Here is an 18,195-nt window from a genome sequence, read left to right on the forward strand (position 1 = left end):
CGGATGGGGTCTCCATACACAAAGTCCATCATGCAGATCACACACCTGCGCAGAGAGAGAGAGAAAACGTGTTAACACACACCGCGATAAGCTCGACAACAAAGGGCACAGCGTTTCCATAGGCTGCTGACAGGGCTGGGCATAACGTAGAATTTATAAGCTGGTCACACCCTGCAGGATGTTGAACTGGAATTTGAATAGGAATGACAGGAAGAAAAATTTACTGAATTGTAGGGATGCATTCGGAAAATATCAGAATTGATCCAGAATCATTGTATCGCAAATCGATTTATTGTCCCAGCGCTACTGAATCGCAATTAAAAATAAATAGCGTCACACTGAAGAGTCTTGTAAGCCAGCTTCAGGTTGTTTGGTTTAATTTAAATTAAAGCATGACACACATACACTACTGTTCAGATTCAGAAGTTTTAAAACATGTTTCTTCTGCTCACCAAGGCTGCAATTGTTTGATCAAAAATACAGTAAAAACAGTAATATTCTGAAATATTATTACAAGTTAAAATAACTGTTTTCTATTTTAATATATTTTACTATGTATTTTATTCCTGTGATAGAAGAGCTGAATTTTCAGCATCATTACTCCAGTCTTCAGTCACATGATCCTTCAGAAATCATTCTAATATGCTGATTTGCTGCTCAACAAACATTTCATATTATTGTTGAAATCAATTGTGCTGCGTCATATTTTTGTGAAAACATTTTTATCAGGATTCTTTGATGAATAGAAAATTCAAAAGAATAGCATTTATTTAAAATGTATGCGTTACATTTATAAAAGTCTTTATACTGTCACTTTTGAACAATTTATTACATGCTTGCTGAATAGAAGTATTAAAGTCTTTAAAAAAAAACTTCTGAATGCTATACATTTAAAAGGAATTGTCAATTCAGTTATGAACTGTGCACAAGAAAAACAAAAGCTGTCAAAAGACTACAATTGTTAATGCCGATAAATATAGTTTCTTTCAAAACGCCGTGCATTCATTGATATTGCCGTTTCACTGTTAAAAAAAAAAGAAGAAAAAAAAAAAAGAACTGGTTTTCCTACAATTGGTCATTCAACAGTCAAGTTTCTATTTCAGCTTAGTTGAGGCGTTCAAACAGAGCAATGTTTGATACCGTCATAGTCAGTGTTTTCACATTTGGAAGGCTTTAGATTATGAATGGCTCTGCAAAATAAGCTGGGATAAAAAAACATATTTAAACAACTTTATCCCTTTGTTTGCTTGTATTGTTGATATTTTATACTCGTTGAACTTTGATGATAATTAAATTCCACCATACAAAGTCTGCAAATGAATAGTTCTGTTAAAAGTCCCCAGCTGGCAGTTAAATCATTTACTGATAAGGAAGACTCATTCTGTTGCTCATCAGTCTTCAGAAATCACGCAAAACAGAATAAATTGTAAAACTGCCAAATACATTCTAAATGTAGGAATAAAACCGTTAAACATTTCAACAATCTCATCATTTAACACTACCGTAATCCTAGTCATAGCAGATTTCAGCTTAATTCGATTCCTTTCCCTTCGTTATAAACGAGCGTTCGGGGTTTTGAGCTAGACTGAAATAAAATGGTGCTTTCAATACCTTTAATATAACTAAGAAACAAACACAATGTCATCACTCACTCTCGAATCTTCTTCTCGGTGCCGTCACTGCCTGGATCATAGACACCTTTGGGAAGATGCTGGATGAGGCCGATCCTTTGAGCGATCCGGACCTGCTCCTCTTCAGTCAGTTGGGTAGCCAGACGGGCCTGGCTGGGAGTGGGGTGGTACACCGGCACATGGATCTGCTCCTGAAAACACACATATACAGCATATTAGAACATACAACAATGGTGAAATGTTATGGATCACTGCTTGTAGGGTTCGAGATCTTTAACCACTTTTATACCACTCAATATAATGCATATATGACTAACCCAGAACTGACTAAACAGTAATACAATAATACAGTTATGAGTAAGCATCTTAATAATTGAGGCACATACAACCAAAGCACCACAAGGGGGCGATCTCTCTCTTTTTGCACCATTTTGATGTGAGAGGCCCAAATGGGACCATATTGAGTCCAAAGGGTACTTATGAAGAGAGGGATGTGAACAATAGCTCCCATTGAGACAGGTGCCTGCTCAGCATTCACTAGTCAAAGCTGTTTGGGAGACTGAGTATGTTTAAGCTCTGCGCGCTCCACGCTCTGCTGAAAACTGCATATAAGGTATTAAAGATTAAAACAAGTTGATGTTACCGTATTGCTTATAGCAGATTATTATTAACTATACATTATATAAACCCCATATGATTATTTTAAAAGGGAAAAACTTTGATTATACAGGATATTCTGTATAACAGTCCGTAGACTCATTTTAGAGATGCACAGTTCATAAATACCCTTTATACCATTTTACCACAATCTTTTTAGCACCATTATATTTAACTGCTATTTATCTTCAGATATAATAGTTACACTCAAACTGAAATGTTTGTATACAACTTTTCATACTCGGTCATGTTTGAATAAATAGTAAATCAGTGTTTTTTTTTTTATATAGCTAACTAACAAACTGTGAACATAGTTCACAAACTGTTTTATTGACATCTTTCCATGGCTGAAACACTGATTGAGCGATTACAAGAGACATGATCAAATTTAGGTAAGTTGTACTGTATCTTTCAACAGACTTTTTGATGTTCATGCATGTTTTTGTGCTATAACTTGTATTAAAGTGGAAGAAAAGACTTTTGTAATAACATGGACAGAGTTTGAAATCTGAGACTTTGCTTCTTATCAGAAGTAACCAAACACAAAGCGCTTTACGACTGTTTGATGGGAGAAATAATGTTTGGTGTAAAGAAAATGCACAGACATAAGCAGAGTTTGACCAGAGCCAATGATTTTGGTCTGAGTTATGAATAAAAGAATAATCATAATAAACATAACAGAATTAATATTTTCTCATTGTATTTGTCTTATCTTATTTTACTGTAGAATGAGTAAAGCTGTTTGTTGTTAGGATGGCAAAAAGTTTTAAAAGTTCATTTTTAGGCCGCTCTGCCTCAGCGGTCTAACAGCACTCGACAATGTCAAAATGATCGAGATAGCCAATCAAATCAAAGAAGGCAGGCCTTACCGTAACCGTCACAATGCAACGAGAGTTTGTGGAAAGATGCAAGTACATGCAAGTATTAGAAAACTATTTTATGATAGAAATGTTCAGCGACCGACAGTAATAGACTCAAGTGATACAACTACTCGACTTATTAAAATTCGCCATTTTTATTTGAAAATATGCGATCATGATTCATGTAATTCATAAGTGAATGTGACAAGACACATTTTCGACATATTAGATATGAGTAATAGTGAATGTGTGCATATTTTAAAATAAAATATTATTTGCAAATAATTTAAATTGATTACTTCTTAGATCTAGAACTTTTTATCATTCTTATTTATATTCTTATAATCTTATTTAATAATTATTCTTATTATTAAAAATAACTAGCAAAAGTATATGTATACATACACTAAACATAATTTAAGATTCTCTTATTTTTTTTTTTTAATGTTCTATATCTTAAAGATTATACAAAAGGTATGTAAATTAATGAAAAATCAGAAGTATGAACTTGTGAGCACAACTGTATTAACCTAACCTCCATTAATAACATTAAATTACCACTAGACCACCCAGAGAGGACATTAATATGTCGTTTCAGGTGTAAACGATTGTATCCTGGAGTTCACATCCCGTGTCCCTTTAAAACCCTCCAATAAATTAGCCTCGTAAAGGAGTGTTGATTTGTGAATGGTGGTGTTGATGGTTATTGGACTTGGAGGTTTCACACTTAGTGAGCTTGCAGACTTGGGATCCAAAAAAAATGAGCACTACTTTGGCTCAGAACAGCCACACATGGCAAAATCTATAGATATTGCTCTATGGGTAATCATACTTGGCAAATATTTATTACCTCCTTGCATTATAAACCTCTAACCCACATTCATACACGCAAGCACCACGATAGTGATTTATCAAAAGTAGGACATGTTTCCACACTGGGGAGTAATGCCCATACACAGGAGTGAGACGGAATCTGTAGAAACCAGGCCTGAGGACTGGGAGGTGCTGCTGGGAAAAGCAACCGTGACGTAGCGCAGTTCTGATTTCAGATTAAAGGTGAGCTTTGAGATCAGGTTCAGTGCTCACTTAACAATTAGGTCACACAGTGGCAATACTGAATCCTACAATCACATGACAGATGCAGACAGGTTACACTGCCAACTTGAATATACAAACTTATTTATACACCAGCTGAAGACACAACCAAATAGAAAAAAGGTTGGTGAGGCACGTACATACTCAATGTAGCGATCAGCACTCTGTGATCCAGCAAATAAAGGTGTGTGTGTGTGTTTAGGTAGAAGCAGAACTGAAACACGATCATTCTGACAACAGCGGCGTCGTCTTCTCTGACAGTCTCTGAAACTCTATAGTCGTTGCCAAGTCAGTCAATGACTTTACAGTATAAAATAAGTTTTAAATATAAAACATATGGTATAAAATATGTTTTAGAATGTACTATTAAAACATAAAACTTTGCCAAACAAAGCAACATTGTGTGTGGGGGTGTGTGTTTGTGATATATATAGGGAAAGACCGGGGATAAAAGTAACACCTTTTGTTTGAGCATCTGTAACTCAGTGGTTGTTTGTGCTAGATCTCTCAAAATGTGAGAGATATACATATATTTATATGTATGCATGTATGTATATGAATGCATGCGTGTATGTATGTGTATATGCATGTGCATTGTGTGTATATGTATATATGTGCGCATGCATGTGTATACAATTTTATATATATTTTCATCTTTAAGGGATGAACTACAAACTTCATCTTAACGATAGATTCAGACTGTCTCAACCAAATTGAGATAAACAAGCAATTTTTTTAAATCTATTAATGGTTCTGTTAAAAAAAAAGGTCTCATTAGTATATTGTGAACAATTTTGGGAACTAGAAATTTAAAATAAAATGATGACAAAACATCAGATTAGTGGAAAAGACTTTGCTGTGTAAATGCAGCCAAACATATTATTATATCAATAAAACAACATTAACAAGAAACAGAAAATCATCACAATCAAACGCATAGGACTGTGGGGAATCATAAGCTGTGAGGAGGTATCAGACAGTTTGTTATGACAATGTTGATTTGGACATGTCATATTTCAGTCATCAAGAGCACAGAACTACAGACGCATCGCTGTTAAATTGCTTGTTTGAGAACAACACAAACAATATCAGACACTCCAAGACCACAAGTGCAAGAGAATGATTTGATTGGTTCAAAGAAACAGACCGCCTGAGACAAAGAGATGAAGGGAACGAGGGAAAAAAAAAAAAAAAAAAAAAAAAAAAAAAACGAGAGCTGGCAAGCAGGGAATTCTGTTTGGTCTGGTAGGCTTTGGTGCTAAACAAAGCATGTAGTCCAGTATCCGGCCCTCCCTCATTACTGGAACAGACAAGCCATCCAGCGGTCCGTTTTCTGCTCTCTTTCTCCACGTCTGTTCCAGTAAAGACTAAAAAGCACTACTCCCTCCCTGGACTCAGTGGACTAGACAAAACAACCCAAACCTTCACCGCATTGTATGCTTCTTTTGCCTCCAAATCCCAAGAGATAACAAAACAGAACCATAAACCAGTAAAACAACCATAACTCCTGATAACAGTGTCATCTACTGAGAACTGACTCAATCAGAAATCAAATCAATGTCAAGGCTGATTCAGTGCTTTCACAACAAACATAGAAGTGAAGACATCTGTGCTTCACATTCCTGTGCATTTATATCACTCGATTAGCCCAAAATAAGGCTACAGGCTAGCATGGCTCAACCAGACACACAACCACCCTAGACCTAACAATCCACATTCCATCCCTATTGACCATGTGCACAGGTCACCCACTATGACATCTCCCTCTCTCTCACTTTCTCTTCTCTGGTTTGTTATAGATATCTCAGATTGGATCAGAGACTGTATAAAGTGGAGGAGATGTTTTTTTACACTAGAATTTGCATGTGCATTAACTGAACTAGCCTGAAAAATACTGTTAAATAGCATGATTAGCATGAACAAACAACATTACAATACTGTTTCATTGCTATAATTGCTGTAATCCTAACTAACAGATTTCCTGTCTTTTTCTAATAAACAAAATAATTGCTGAACTTTTATGCCTATTAACTATAGTAAGGTAGCCAAGATGGCCAACAAGTGCACTGACTTCCCTTAAAGTCGACATTAAATGAAAATTCACTGGATATATTGATTAAATCGCATGTTATTGAGCTTACAGTGAACAGTTCCATGCATGTTTAATTTTTTTACCTCGTAATTCTTAGGGTGCGTTCACACTTGTCATGTTTGGTTCGATTAAAACGAACCCTGGTGCGATTGCTCGGTTAGTGCGGTTCATTTGAACATATGTGAACGCTGCCATCCGAACCCTGGTGCGCACCAAACAAGCGGCCCGAGACCGCTGAAAAGATGGGTCTCGGTCCGCTTCCAAACGAACTCTGGTGCGGTTCGAATAATATATGAACGCAACACGGACCAAAGACATGTAACCGAACCAAAAACAGGAAGACGAGACCCTAAAAAGGACAGAATCCTCACGCATGTCGGTTTTTCTCGTCATAGACGCGCGTCTCCATGCAGCAGATCATTTGTGTGTGGATGGATTCCCGCCGGTGTTTTGACTACTTTACACATTTTATAAGCTCTTCACGAGTTCCCAGCTGGCCAAAATACCATCACATGCAGGCTACGCACCGCTACGCACACACAACGAGAGCATTACCCCAGCAAACAGCACTGTTTTGGATGTTCGGTAAGTTCCGTCTCAAAATAGTCAATACGTCATAAAATCCGACCAATCACGTTGTGAATGTATCCCTATGACTTAAGGTTCGGTATCTTTTTGGTTCGGTGATAACAATCTAAACGCTAACCGGACCAGGACTAAATGTTGTTTTTTCTTCTTTGATCCGGACCAAATGAACCAAACGAACCGAACTACAAGTGTGAACGCACCCTTATCAGTATGACATAACCTGATCTTCCAGTGAAAAGACAGACCATAGGCCATTCGTGGAAAAGACTACAGACAGTATGAGGGGGGGCTACTTTAGCATCCCTAACACTACTACATTTAACATTAGCTTCCCAAGCTACACATAAGCTATCAAGATAAAGTAGCGTACTATACTGTAGTAAAGGGGCATATATCTTTAATACATAACTAACAAAGGGTTAATAAATTGATGAGCAACATTAATCTACCACTAAAGCAATTAGTATCTTGATTAAGTTGACAGCATTAAATGTGAATATATAAATTTACACTAAAGTAAAGCTTAAAAAAAGAATTTTAAGACATTTACATATACATTTTCGTTCAAACTTCAAAAGGTTAAAGGTGATAATACAGGGGCAACTTCTTGAGCAGAATGATGCTGAGCAATGTTGCAAAGCGATGTTGCTTGGGCACTTTCCCATTGAGAATGGGCATCAAATTTCGATATAAAGTATCCAGATAGAAATTTGTTCCCCATTCTCAATGGGAAAGTGCCCAAGCAACTATTAATCTTTTGTAACATAATAACCCCCGGACAAGGCTTAAGCTAGTCTCAGACTAAAATGCATGTTTTAGCAGTTCTAACTGAAAGTAACTTGTACTGGCATACCTTAAAGGTCCCGTTCTTCGTGATCCCATGTTTCAAACTTTAGTTAGTGTGTAATGTTGTTGTTAGAGTATAAATAAAATCTGTAAAATTTTAAAGCTCAAAGTTCAATGCCAAGCGAGATATTTTATTTAACAGAAGTCGCCTACATCGAACGGCCAGTTTGGACTACATCCCTCTACTTCCTTCTTTAATGACGTCACTAATAACTAACAGTTTTTTGACTAACCTCCGCCCACAGGAATACACAAAAAAAAGGGGGCGTGGTCTTGTTGCGCTCCCACGGAGAAGAGCAAGAGTTGCGCTTGTAGTGTGTGTTTGTCGCCATGTCGTCGAAACGCTGTTATTTTCATCCCGCAGTCCAATCACCTTTGTTTGGCCTTCCCAGGGACGCTGTACTTAGAGATCAATGGTTACAATTTATGTTTAACTCGGTTCCTGAAAATTATAATCCACATGTTTTTATGTGCAGCACATGTTTACAATAACACTGAGCGCATGCATCTCCACGTTATGGTAAGAGGCGTGACCTTTCCGGGCAAGGTGCGCTAAGCTGCTGTCGAATCACAACACAGGAACCGCTGGCACAATCAGAACTCGTTACGTATTTCTGAAGGAGGGACTTCATAGAACAAGGAAGTCATCAGCCTGTTTTTATGACAGTGGAAACAGCGGTATACAGATAAGTAAATTATGTGAAAAATACTGTGTTTTTTTACACGTGAAACATGAACATGTTATATTGCACACTATAAACACAATCAAAGCTTCAAAAAACCACGAAAAACGGGACCTTTAAAGCGGAACTCAGTAAGATTTGCGAAGCTCCCCCTACAGGTTTCTTCAGTGAATCACACTGTCGTAAATACTCCAAAACGCAGCTCTGGACTACAACGACTACAACGCTCACCAGCGCAGTAGTTTTGCAAATACAGTACAAGAAATCTCAATGGAGGTGGGTAATTTTTGAAATTGTCTTATAAAGTCATAATATATACATTGTTTTTGAATTACCGTAAAGCATTTTGTCACTCTCGCGTGAACGTGAACATGAGGCGAGATTGTGTCGAGTCGGTGCAGCTCAACTTGCAAGTGCTGTTTTCTGGCGTAGACGTGCCAGAGGGGGTTAGTGCTCGCCTCAAACACACCACTAAAAGTCAATTAACCATCGTAAGGACTTAGAAAACTATTTATGAAGGTAAAAAAGTTACTTAGTTCTGCTTTAAAATATGTCAGTGGCATTGTTTTGTCTCAAGATGCACACCAGTAATATATTTTTTTCTAGTGAACGTTTATAAAAGCTTCTTAAATACCCTAATTTAACTAAGGCCTAATCCTGGCTTAGGCTAAGCCCTGTCTGTGAAACCGGGCCTAAATGTCTTTACTGTCACATTTTGATCATTTTAATGTGTCCATGCCGAATAATAGTATTAATGTCTTAAAATATTTATAAATAAGTAATTAAATAAATAAATTAAATATATTTATATAAAATATAATAATATATTTATAATATATAATTTATAATATATAAAAGAAAGAAAACAGATTGGAGCATGTAAAATTCTAAAGGTCAGATAGAAAATGTAAATTGATCATTTAAAGCAAAATTATGACTGCTACTGATGCAAGAAATCCTGATAAAAATGATGAGAAATAGAGAGAAAAAAAAATAGCCAAAAACCAAACTGTTGTGATTTCAGAGTACAGCATTCATGACGTTTTTTTTTTTTCCTTCTTTTTTAAACAAATCAAACTTTGTGTTCTTGTTAACATACTAGAAGTGTTATGGGAACAGAAATTTTCAGCACCTGCTTTTCACTCTGGGGCAATCAGCTCTCTTTCTTTTTCTGTCTCACACACCGTTTGTCCTTTTCTTAGCAGTGAGTGGGCTGCGGAGGTGGACGCTTATCTGAGCACAGGAAGGTTAAACAAACAGCTGTTTGAGTGCTACCAAGTCAGCGGTGCAGAAATGGTCTGTACCAGCTCAGCACAAAATCAAGTCTCCATTACCACACGAGAACACACACTCATACACGTACAGGTATATATATTTATTATATAACACTTCTTAAGCAGCAAAAATTACATTCACCCTAACACACTGTTTAGATACACAAGTACCTAGACACAATTTCAGCAGTGCCAGACTGAGGGGAATTTGGTTACAACTACTTGTTTATGCAGTACACTAGCTAAAGACGTTTCTAGTGAATCCTTTAAAGAGTAATGTGTTTTCTATTTGTAAACCATAAGACTTCTCATAAAATGGATGTTTTGCATTGGGCTATGTAAAAAAAAAAAAAAAAAAAAAAAAAAAAGTAAGAGTGTAAGAGGCTAAACATTTAACCATTGAGTGACCTGAATCTTAAGAGCTGCAGGCCTGTTTCTTCACACTTTGCAGGCGTTTATCTCCTATGAATGCTTCATTGTGTACACTGCATGGATTTCCCCTCATAGAAATCAACACCTTTCTGCAAATCCTTCTTTCATAAGAAATTAGTATATCAACCATGCTAAAGTTCTCCTTCTGTCTCACTTTACTGTTCTGTACTGTACTGTTTTCATCTGTTCTCACACAAGCTTCACAGTTTATTTGTTTATTTAGCATCAATGGCATGAGTAGCCAGTGTAGTCTATTGGTAAAGACCTGAGCTCATAAGAGCCACGTTGTAAGTGACAGAAATAGTCTATTCAATATCGTGTACTGAACTTTGGTCTCAAACCCGACGCGCTAAAACTCCTGAAAACATGGGTTGTAAAAATTGTGACCTAGAACTCTAACACTGTATGACATACTGTACTAAGTGAAAATTCTAGGGATGCCCCCTAATAGAAGACTAAACATTAGTTGCCCAAGATTTTGTTAGTCGTTTAGTCACAGACAACCTCCACAGGAAGTGGCAAAGTCACGCTGTTCGTCTTTGTGGTAATTACAGTATTCATCGACCTCAAATATGGCTTATCATTTGAAACATGTAGAAGCAACTTTACATGGCTGCTCGCTCTAACGTCAACCTAGATAAATCTACGCTATTATAGGTAACACTTTATTTTACAGTGCCGTAGTTACACATTACTACATGTACTTCAAGTTTACTTTATTTATATAGCACATTTAAAACAGCCACAAGACTGACCAAAGTGCTTCACAAGAGAAACAGCATCATAAGAGTAGTAAAATCACATAAAACATGGTATAACAAGACAAATAACCCGAAAAAGAGAAATAAAACACAATAGAAAATATAATAGGCAGGAATATAGAACCTAGTAGGCCAATGAAAACAAATAGGTTTTTAGAAGAGACTTAAAAACGGTCTAGCTAGGGGCCATTCGGATCTCCACTGGCAGGTCATTCCAGAGGCGAGGACCTATTACAGGGAAGGCACAGTCACCTCTACGCTTAAGTCTGGAGTGTACTTACTATAGTAATAACAGTAAATTATGCATAATTACAAGTAACTAACGCTAAACCAAACCCTAACCCTAACTGTAACTATATAGTAAGTACATGTAGTTAATTAATAGTACTCAGTACTTATTTGATGAATTACATTGCAACTACGGCACTGTAAAATAAAGTGTAACCCTATTATATATTCAAGTGTTTGTGTGGAAGCTAAAGTATAACGCGCTTTACAGCACCGGCGCAATCATTTGGATTTTTTTTTACTTAAAATACTTAAAATACATTTTTTGTCATACAGATAAGACTAATACATCATTCTGAACTAAAAGGTCTACTTTTATTTGTGTACACTCACTTGGTCTCCCTGAACAGCAGTGCATAATCACATAAATGAACCAAAACTCAATAGCTTGAAACGTCTACTTTTAAATGGACCAATTCGAATTTTTTTTTAATAAATATGAAAGGTGCATTTGATTTCACTCTGTAAGCACACGTTACTGTGGAGATGAGTCAGCATCATCAACTTCAGTTGCACTGTTTCTAAAATGTCCAACAATTTTGGCTCAATTAAGTTTTCAGTACTAAGTATCAAAGAGTGTGATATAGAAAACTATGTAAATACCACTAGAATATTTTATGGTGCGTCAATCAAGCTACAATTTTGCAAAAAGTGTGAAAATATTTAATTGTATTTAGGATGCATAAAATATAGCTCCAAAATTAGTCTTTGCAAGACAAAATAGTTTGCCATTTTATTCCAAAAATGATTAAAATGTCATTTGCACCATCATATAAATCATAAAATGCTACTAAACACAATGCATCATTTTAGACGTGGTGAAAAAGTTCATGACGTAATATAGACTACAGGGCCAATGGCTTAAACAAAAAAAAAAAAGAAAAAAGCATGTGCGTGTTTGTGAGAGAGAAAGTGAGACAGGTAAAGTGAGGGTAAAGACTAAGGATTGAGTATGTCCACTTAAGATGAGCTGTCTGGCTACTAGGCGACGTGAGCCTTCCATGTCAGAGAGCAGAGAAAGCAGCCTGTTAGCTAGAGCAACTACAGCATGAAGTAAACAGAGAATCGATTGATGAGAAGAGCAGTGGGGAAACCACAACACTTTTTAGGCTAAAGGGAACCTCCATTATTTCTAACGTTGGCTCCTGCACAGTCTTTCTCTCTCACAGACGTGCTTATCTCACCCTGTCCAGCCTCACACGCATGAGTCAGCAAACACTGTCAGCTGCTTTCCAAACTATCAGGAAGACCTCATATTACACTGTCTCCTAATCATTCCCTCAGGTTCACTTCCTCTTTCAATCAGATGCACCATACAGCGTCAAAACACTAGTATAGTTTGGCTTTACTGAGTAAACTGTATTTACTGTTCAGTCACACAGATCAGACTGGATCCGGCTAGCTGTTATTCTGAAATAGAGCCGCTCTCATCTGTTTAGTCTCTGTCCGAGACACAGGGAGTGAAACTAGGCTAACTCTACTGAGCTCCTTACACAATGGTGCTAATGCTTCTTAACATGGCAGCTAAAGAAAGCCAGGAACCATGAGGGCTTTGATAAGACATCAACAGCTAAAGAAAACCTAAATGGAAATGTTTAACGGAAAATCTAAATTAATTTACAGTTCAAGAGTTCAGGCAGTTGGATAAAAAAAAATTAAAATTAAAAAAAAAAAAGAATACTTTTATTCAGCAAGGATGCATTAAATTAAAATCAAAAGTGACTGTAGACATTTATGTTACAAAAATTATATTTTAAACAAATTCCTATTCAAAGAAATAACTATCACAGCACAGCGTTTTGAACATTGATAAGAATAAATGTTTCTTATTAAGGATTTCTGAAGGATCATGTGACAGCTCTGCCCTCACATGAATGAATTACATTTTAAAAATATATTAAAATAGAAAACAGGAATTTATATTGTAAGAATATTTCACAATTTTACTGTTTTCTTGTATTTTGATCAAATGAAAGCAACATTACTGCTCCATTTTCTGACTTTATACACATAGTTATGCTATTCTGCACATAGTTAATGTGGCATATTATGAGGGAAACTTTAAAGGGATAGTTCACCCAAAAATGAAAATTCTGTCATTAATTACTCATCCCCATGTCGTTCCAAACGCGTAAGATTTTTGATCATCTTCAAAACACAAATGAAGTTAATAAAATCTGAGCCAGTTCTATACTCTCCATTGACATCTCCGCAACTACCACTTTGACGCTTCAAAATGTTCACAAAGAGATCGTAAAACTAATCCATATGAGTTGAGTGGTTTAGTCCAAATTTTCAGAAGAAACTCAATCGCTTTATATGATGTACAGATTGAATTTAGGCTTTTATTCACATATAAACTTTGATCAGTGAACATAAACAGAAGCTCAACCGATGTGTGATGCGAGAGAACAAACCTCATTGGTTCTTGTGGAAGCTCAAACATGCTGTGTAACACGAGAATGAACCTCATTGGTTCTCGGATGCCAAGCGCACATGCTTGAGCTTCGTTTACCATGACTGATGTGAGCGTTGATGAATGTTTATATGTGAATAAAAGCCTAAATTCAATTAAAAACCTCAATTTATATGGATTAGTTTTACAATCTCTTTTTGAAGCGTCAAAGTGGTAGTTGCGTAGACTGTCAATGGAGGAACAGAAATCGCTGCGATTTTATTAAAAATATCTTAATTTGTGTTCCGAAGATGAATGAAAGTCTTTTACGGCTTTGGAACGACATGACAGCAGGTAATTAATGACAGAGGTTTCATTTTTGGATTAACTAACCCTTTAAAGTTCACCCACAAATGAAAGTTCTGTCATTATTTATTCTCCCTCATGTCATTTCAAACCTTTGTGACTTACTTTCATCTGTGGAACATGAAAGTTATTTTGAAATATGTCTCAGTTGAAATATTCTATCTAAAGAAAGAAAGTCATACGAGTTTGGAATGACATAAATAAATGATGACAAAATATTTGGGTTAACTATCCATTTAGCAGATCACATCTTGAACGGCTTTGTTGTGTTTGTGTTCTGAAAGTAGTAGCAGCAAAGTGTTCTTGACTGTTTTTGAAGGCTTATAAAGAAGGCCATTGAAACAGCATTTACTACTGCATATTAAAGATCCCTTTATAACTTAAAAAAATAAGCAGAGCAGATTCTGTACATACTTGAGAGCATAGGCGGCCCATTCTAGCTCCCTGCCTGAGACTCTGAGGGGAAAAACGTCAAGCATTCTTGGCAGGCGACGCAAGAATGTGCTGAGATTGGGAATGATTTGAGTTCTCAAGGGGGCTGTGCAAACAGACCTCCTGTCTGTCCAACATTCCGACAATAGGCCGAAGCGTGCCATCGGAATATTGCACAGAGCAGCAGTGCCGTTAACAAACGCTGGGTGAATTCAGCACAGCGTTGTCTTCTTTTACTTCTTTTTTTTTTTTTTTTTTTACACCCTTGTCTGATCTTGCACCCTAGAGACTCAATAACTTCACAAAACAGAAAGCCAAGCATGGTTTTTGCTAGCGTTCAGCAGAAAGTGGCGTCCTCTTGAAAGACGCAGCCCAGTAACTCAAGAAAGATACTAGTGGCAGGTTTACCCTCTAATGTTTGCATTTCAACCCTGGAGCTGATGTGAGAGATTTGCTTAAAAAAAAACTGATGCTATTTATTCTCATAAAATATGAGTTAATTATGTGGAGTGCAAATGAATAATGATGGTATAACAGAAAATAAAGCAGCAGCAGCCCACTGGAAAAGCAAATAAATGAAAGTGCTGATCAACATAAAGGTTCCAAAATGAATAAGTGATGCCATAGAAGAACCATTTGGGGTTTTTAAAAGAACCATTTTATTTCTCTGAAAAAGAACCTTGTGTGGGTGTTAAAGGTTCTTCATGGATGCCAATAAAGAGCCTTCTTTTTAAGGGTGTCGGATGCAACTGGAAAATGGCACAAAATAGATCTGATGCAATCATTATACAGGCAACACTACCTAGAAAAGTTTCATAAACAGGCAAGTATAAGCTACTGTGGTTCTCCTCTGAGTCAATTTCCTGGCCAATCAGAACATTCAGGCTGTTTCCAGATGACTATGTGGAGGAGGAAGTGGCAGAATGTTGTTAGTACAGCTGATAAGAAGTACAGCACAAAACGTCCCACCTTCTACCTTCTACTTTTTATTGGGTGGTTGCTTCCACCCCGAGCCAATCAGCATCTGGATAATCCAGCCAAAATTGGAGAGAACGTACTAAACTTCTGCAGGAAGGTTTTGCATAAGAAGATTTATAACACAGTTACATCACAATAGTTGAGGAAATTACTGCATTATCATCATTTGAGATTCATATCTGATTACATGTCTTTTGGAACCTGATGTGTTGACGGTGATTTGCTAATGGGGAAGGACAGTTTGTTGGTATCTTTTTGCAAAGCAGATAAGATCAATACACAACAAAGAGGATGTAACAGCCACCAAAGCAGCAAACATGACTATAACACAACAGAGCTTGGACAACCTCACAGCTCAATGCAGTATAAACTATGTTGCTTCTTTAAAAACACAGTGACAGTGCATAAAATGTTTCGTTTCAATATGGCACAGAGACATTCATCCAGTCAAACCCGGTTCCCATCAGTGTTGCCAACTGCTTTCAATTGAAAGAAGCTAAAACTGGTAGCTAAATGTCATTAGATGACATCATAATGGCAAATTCATTGATCTATATAAATATAAATATAGATCAGTGGGCAAAATAAGAATGTAGATAAGGTTTGTCCAAGAAGTTGCTAGATTTGTCCGTAAACTTTTGAAATGTCTCAAAAGGGGCGGGGAAGTCACTAAATCTAGTGACAAAATTGGCAACACTGGTTTCCATGGAAGTAAAAACATGTTGAGATGAGTTGAATGTCTTCCATTTAAACAAAGTGATAAGAAGCATGACATCATTTTAAACAACATGATCTCATGACTTGAACTTCAACTGATTCCACATGTCCATAAAATGGGGAAATCCCCAAGTGCAGTGGTTCCCAACCTTTTTGACTCCATAAAGGACAATGTTTGAAGGCTGCCTCATTGTCTTATTTGAAATATTTTAAGCCATCTTGCAGCCCCTATGGAAGTTTGCAGAAACCCATAGCCCCCCGGTTACCCTAGTATAGTGATTCCCAACCAAGGGTATGTGTACAACAAGGGTACATGGCAAGTTTTCAATTAAACTACTTATAAAAATGGTAATAGATGGGGGGAGAACAAAACAAAACAAAACATGATTCTTCTCTCAGTCCAAATTTTAAATTTTATAAATTTGTGTGGGGGACTAAAAAAGGGTTGAGAAACACTACCTGGGAGAATAACGTCGCAATGACGTCACAATTGGAACCAAAGCACGTCACAATCAGAACTGTTACTTTGTCGCAATAAAGTTGGTGCTGGTGAATCAACACGCCACGGAGGCGGCAGTAAAAAATGAAATAACAGGCTGTCCATCTGTTTAGACGGTCTGACGTGAATTGTAGGCCAAGTTTATGTCGAACAAAGAGGATTTAGTATGGCACACTGTGTAGGGCGAAATTAAACAGATGGAGCTCCTGCTGGAGCCTGGTGTTATATAGATATCCTACATATCAGTATATTCGTATGCATTTGAGATTACATTTTATGAATAATGCACTTGATATTACATTTTATGAATATTGCAACGTGAACGTTTATATTAAAAAGCAGGAGCGTGTATGAGATGGTATTCTAGTCGAGAAGAAAGTTTCTTTGTTTATTTTAGAGGTTTTTCATAAGCTTACCTGATAAGGAGGTGGCGGTTCCTGATCCGGATCGTTGGCGTCACCGAAACTGGCCCTGTCTGACTGTGATTCGTGGAGCAAGGAGATATCATCCGAAGTGGGAGATTTCAGACAATTCCCCATCTCCTTTCCAAACTCCTTGTTGTCTAAATGTTGAAATCCTGCCTATCTCTTCCTGTCCGCCCTTAATCACTCCAACCAGATTTCTGTCCTTTTAAACAGAATGACTAAACCTCTATCATTCATTTAAAATGATCCGATCACCATAAGAGATCCTGACGGAGAAAAACAAACCATTGTCGACACAAAGAGCCCTAGCAAAAAGTGTCATACACGGATATGAATCGATGTTTTTATAAACACACACAGTTTAAACCTGTCAAATACGTCTATTTGCCCTAAAGCCGTGTTATGTAGTGTTGTCCTTTTCTATTCGTCTCAATTGGAAACACTGGTTCGCGTACGAACGACAATTTCTACAATATCAAATATGCGCTCGCTCTCAATGGCGACTCAGGCAATGTTGCCTTTCAGGCAGTCACTTTAAGTCCCGCCTCCGGGCTGTATGGACCAATCAGCGGCTTTCTTCTTAAGTAAGGAAGTTATTAGTGGTTATTCGTCACCCAATCAGAATGCCGACTTAGAACACCAACAACAGGGGGTTTAAAGCCTGTAAACTTGACCGCATTAGGCCGCTTTAAAGGCATATTTCACTTTCAATTGAAAATTCTGTCATTATTTACTTAACCTCATGTTGTTGTGAAAACCCATGCCCTTATTTTTTCGTAGAAAAAAGATATTGGGCAGAATAACAATCCCCAGTTACTATTCACTTGAATTGGAGGTAAAAAGATGTTAAATAAATAGTGTGTTGGGAAAAGTTGCTTTTAAAAGTGATGCGTTATGGATCACCAAAGACATCGGTTAAAGTGAGATTAAATACAAAGTATATTTGTATTATTTAACCTTTAATTATTGCAGGTTTGCCTAATATGCTGAGTTTGCATTTCACTGTTTGTATTAAGTTTAAGGAATACTGAATCCGTTTTTATGCAAGTAAGATAAGTAAATGCATGCTCACATTTAGTCTAGAACTAAAATAACCATCATGTTTACACAACGCACACCTCTGCACTTACTCACAAATTCTCTCAACATGGGGACAGAAAAGGCGAATCAAAAAAT

General features: G+C 36.9%; 1 protein-coding gene across 1 annotated transcript in view; it reads right to left on the reverse strand.

Annotated features, from left to right (window-relative positions):
* The window catches only part of rnf11b (ring finger protein 11b), an 18,560-nt gene extending 1,003 nt beyond the window's left edge, over nucleotides 1-17,557 (reverse strand). The window contains exons 1-3 of the mRNA XM_048209787.1: nucleotides 17,011-17,557; nucleotides 1,653-1,822; nucleotides 1-45 (exon numbers count right to left, since the gene is read on the reverse strand). The exon at nucleotides 1-45 is cut by the window's left edge and continues 1,003 nt beyond it. Of these exons, the coding sequence (XP_048065744.1) occupies nucleotides 1-45; nucleotides 1,653-1,822; nucleotides 17,011-17,133 (338 nt within the window). The 5' untranslated portion in view covers nucleotides 17,134-17,557. The remainder of the gene's footprint in view (nucleotides 46-1,652; nucleotides 1,823-17,010) is intronic.
* Nucleotides 17,558-18,195: the final 638 nt, after the last annotated feature.

This window comes from Megalobrama amblycephala, linkage group LG12 (genome assembly GCF_018812025.1).
Source record: "Megalobrama amblycephala isolate DHTTF-2021 linkage group LG12, ASM1881202v1, whole genome shotgun sequence".
Classification (NCBI taxonomy): Eukaryota; Metazoa; Chordata; class Actinopteri; order Cypriniformes; family Xenocyprididae; genus Megalobrama; species Megalobrama amblycephala.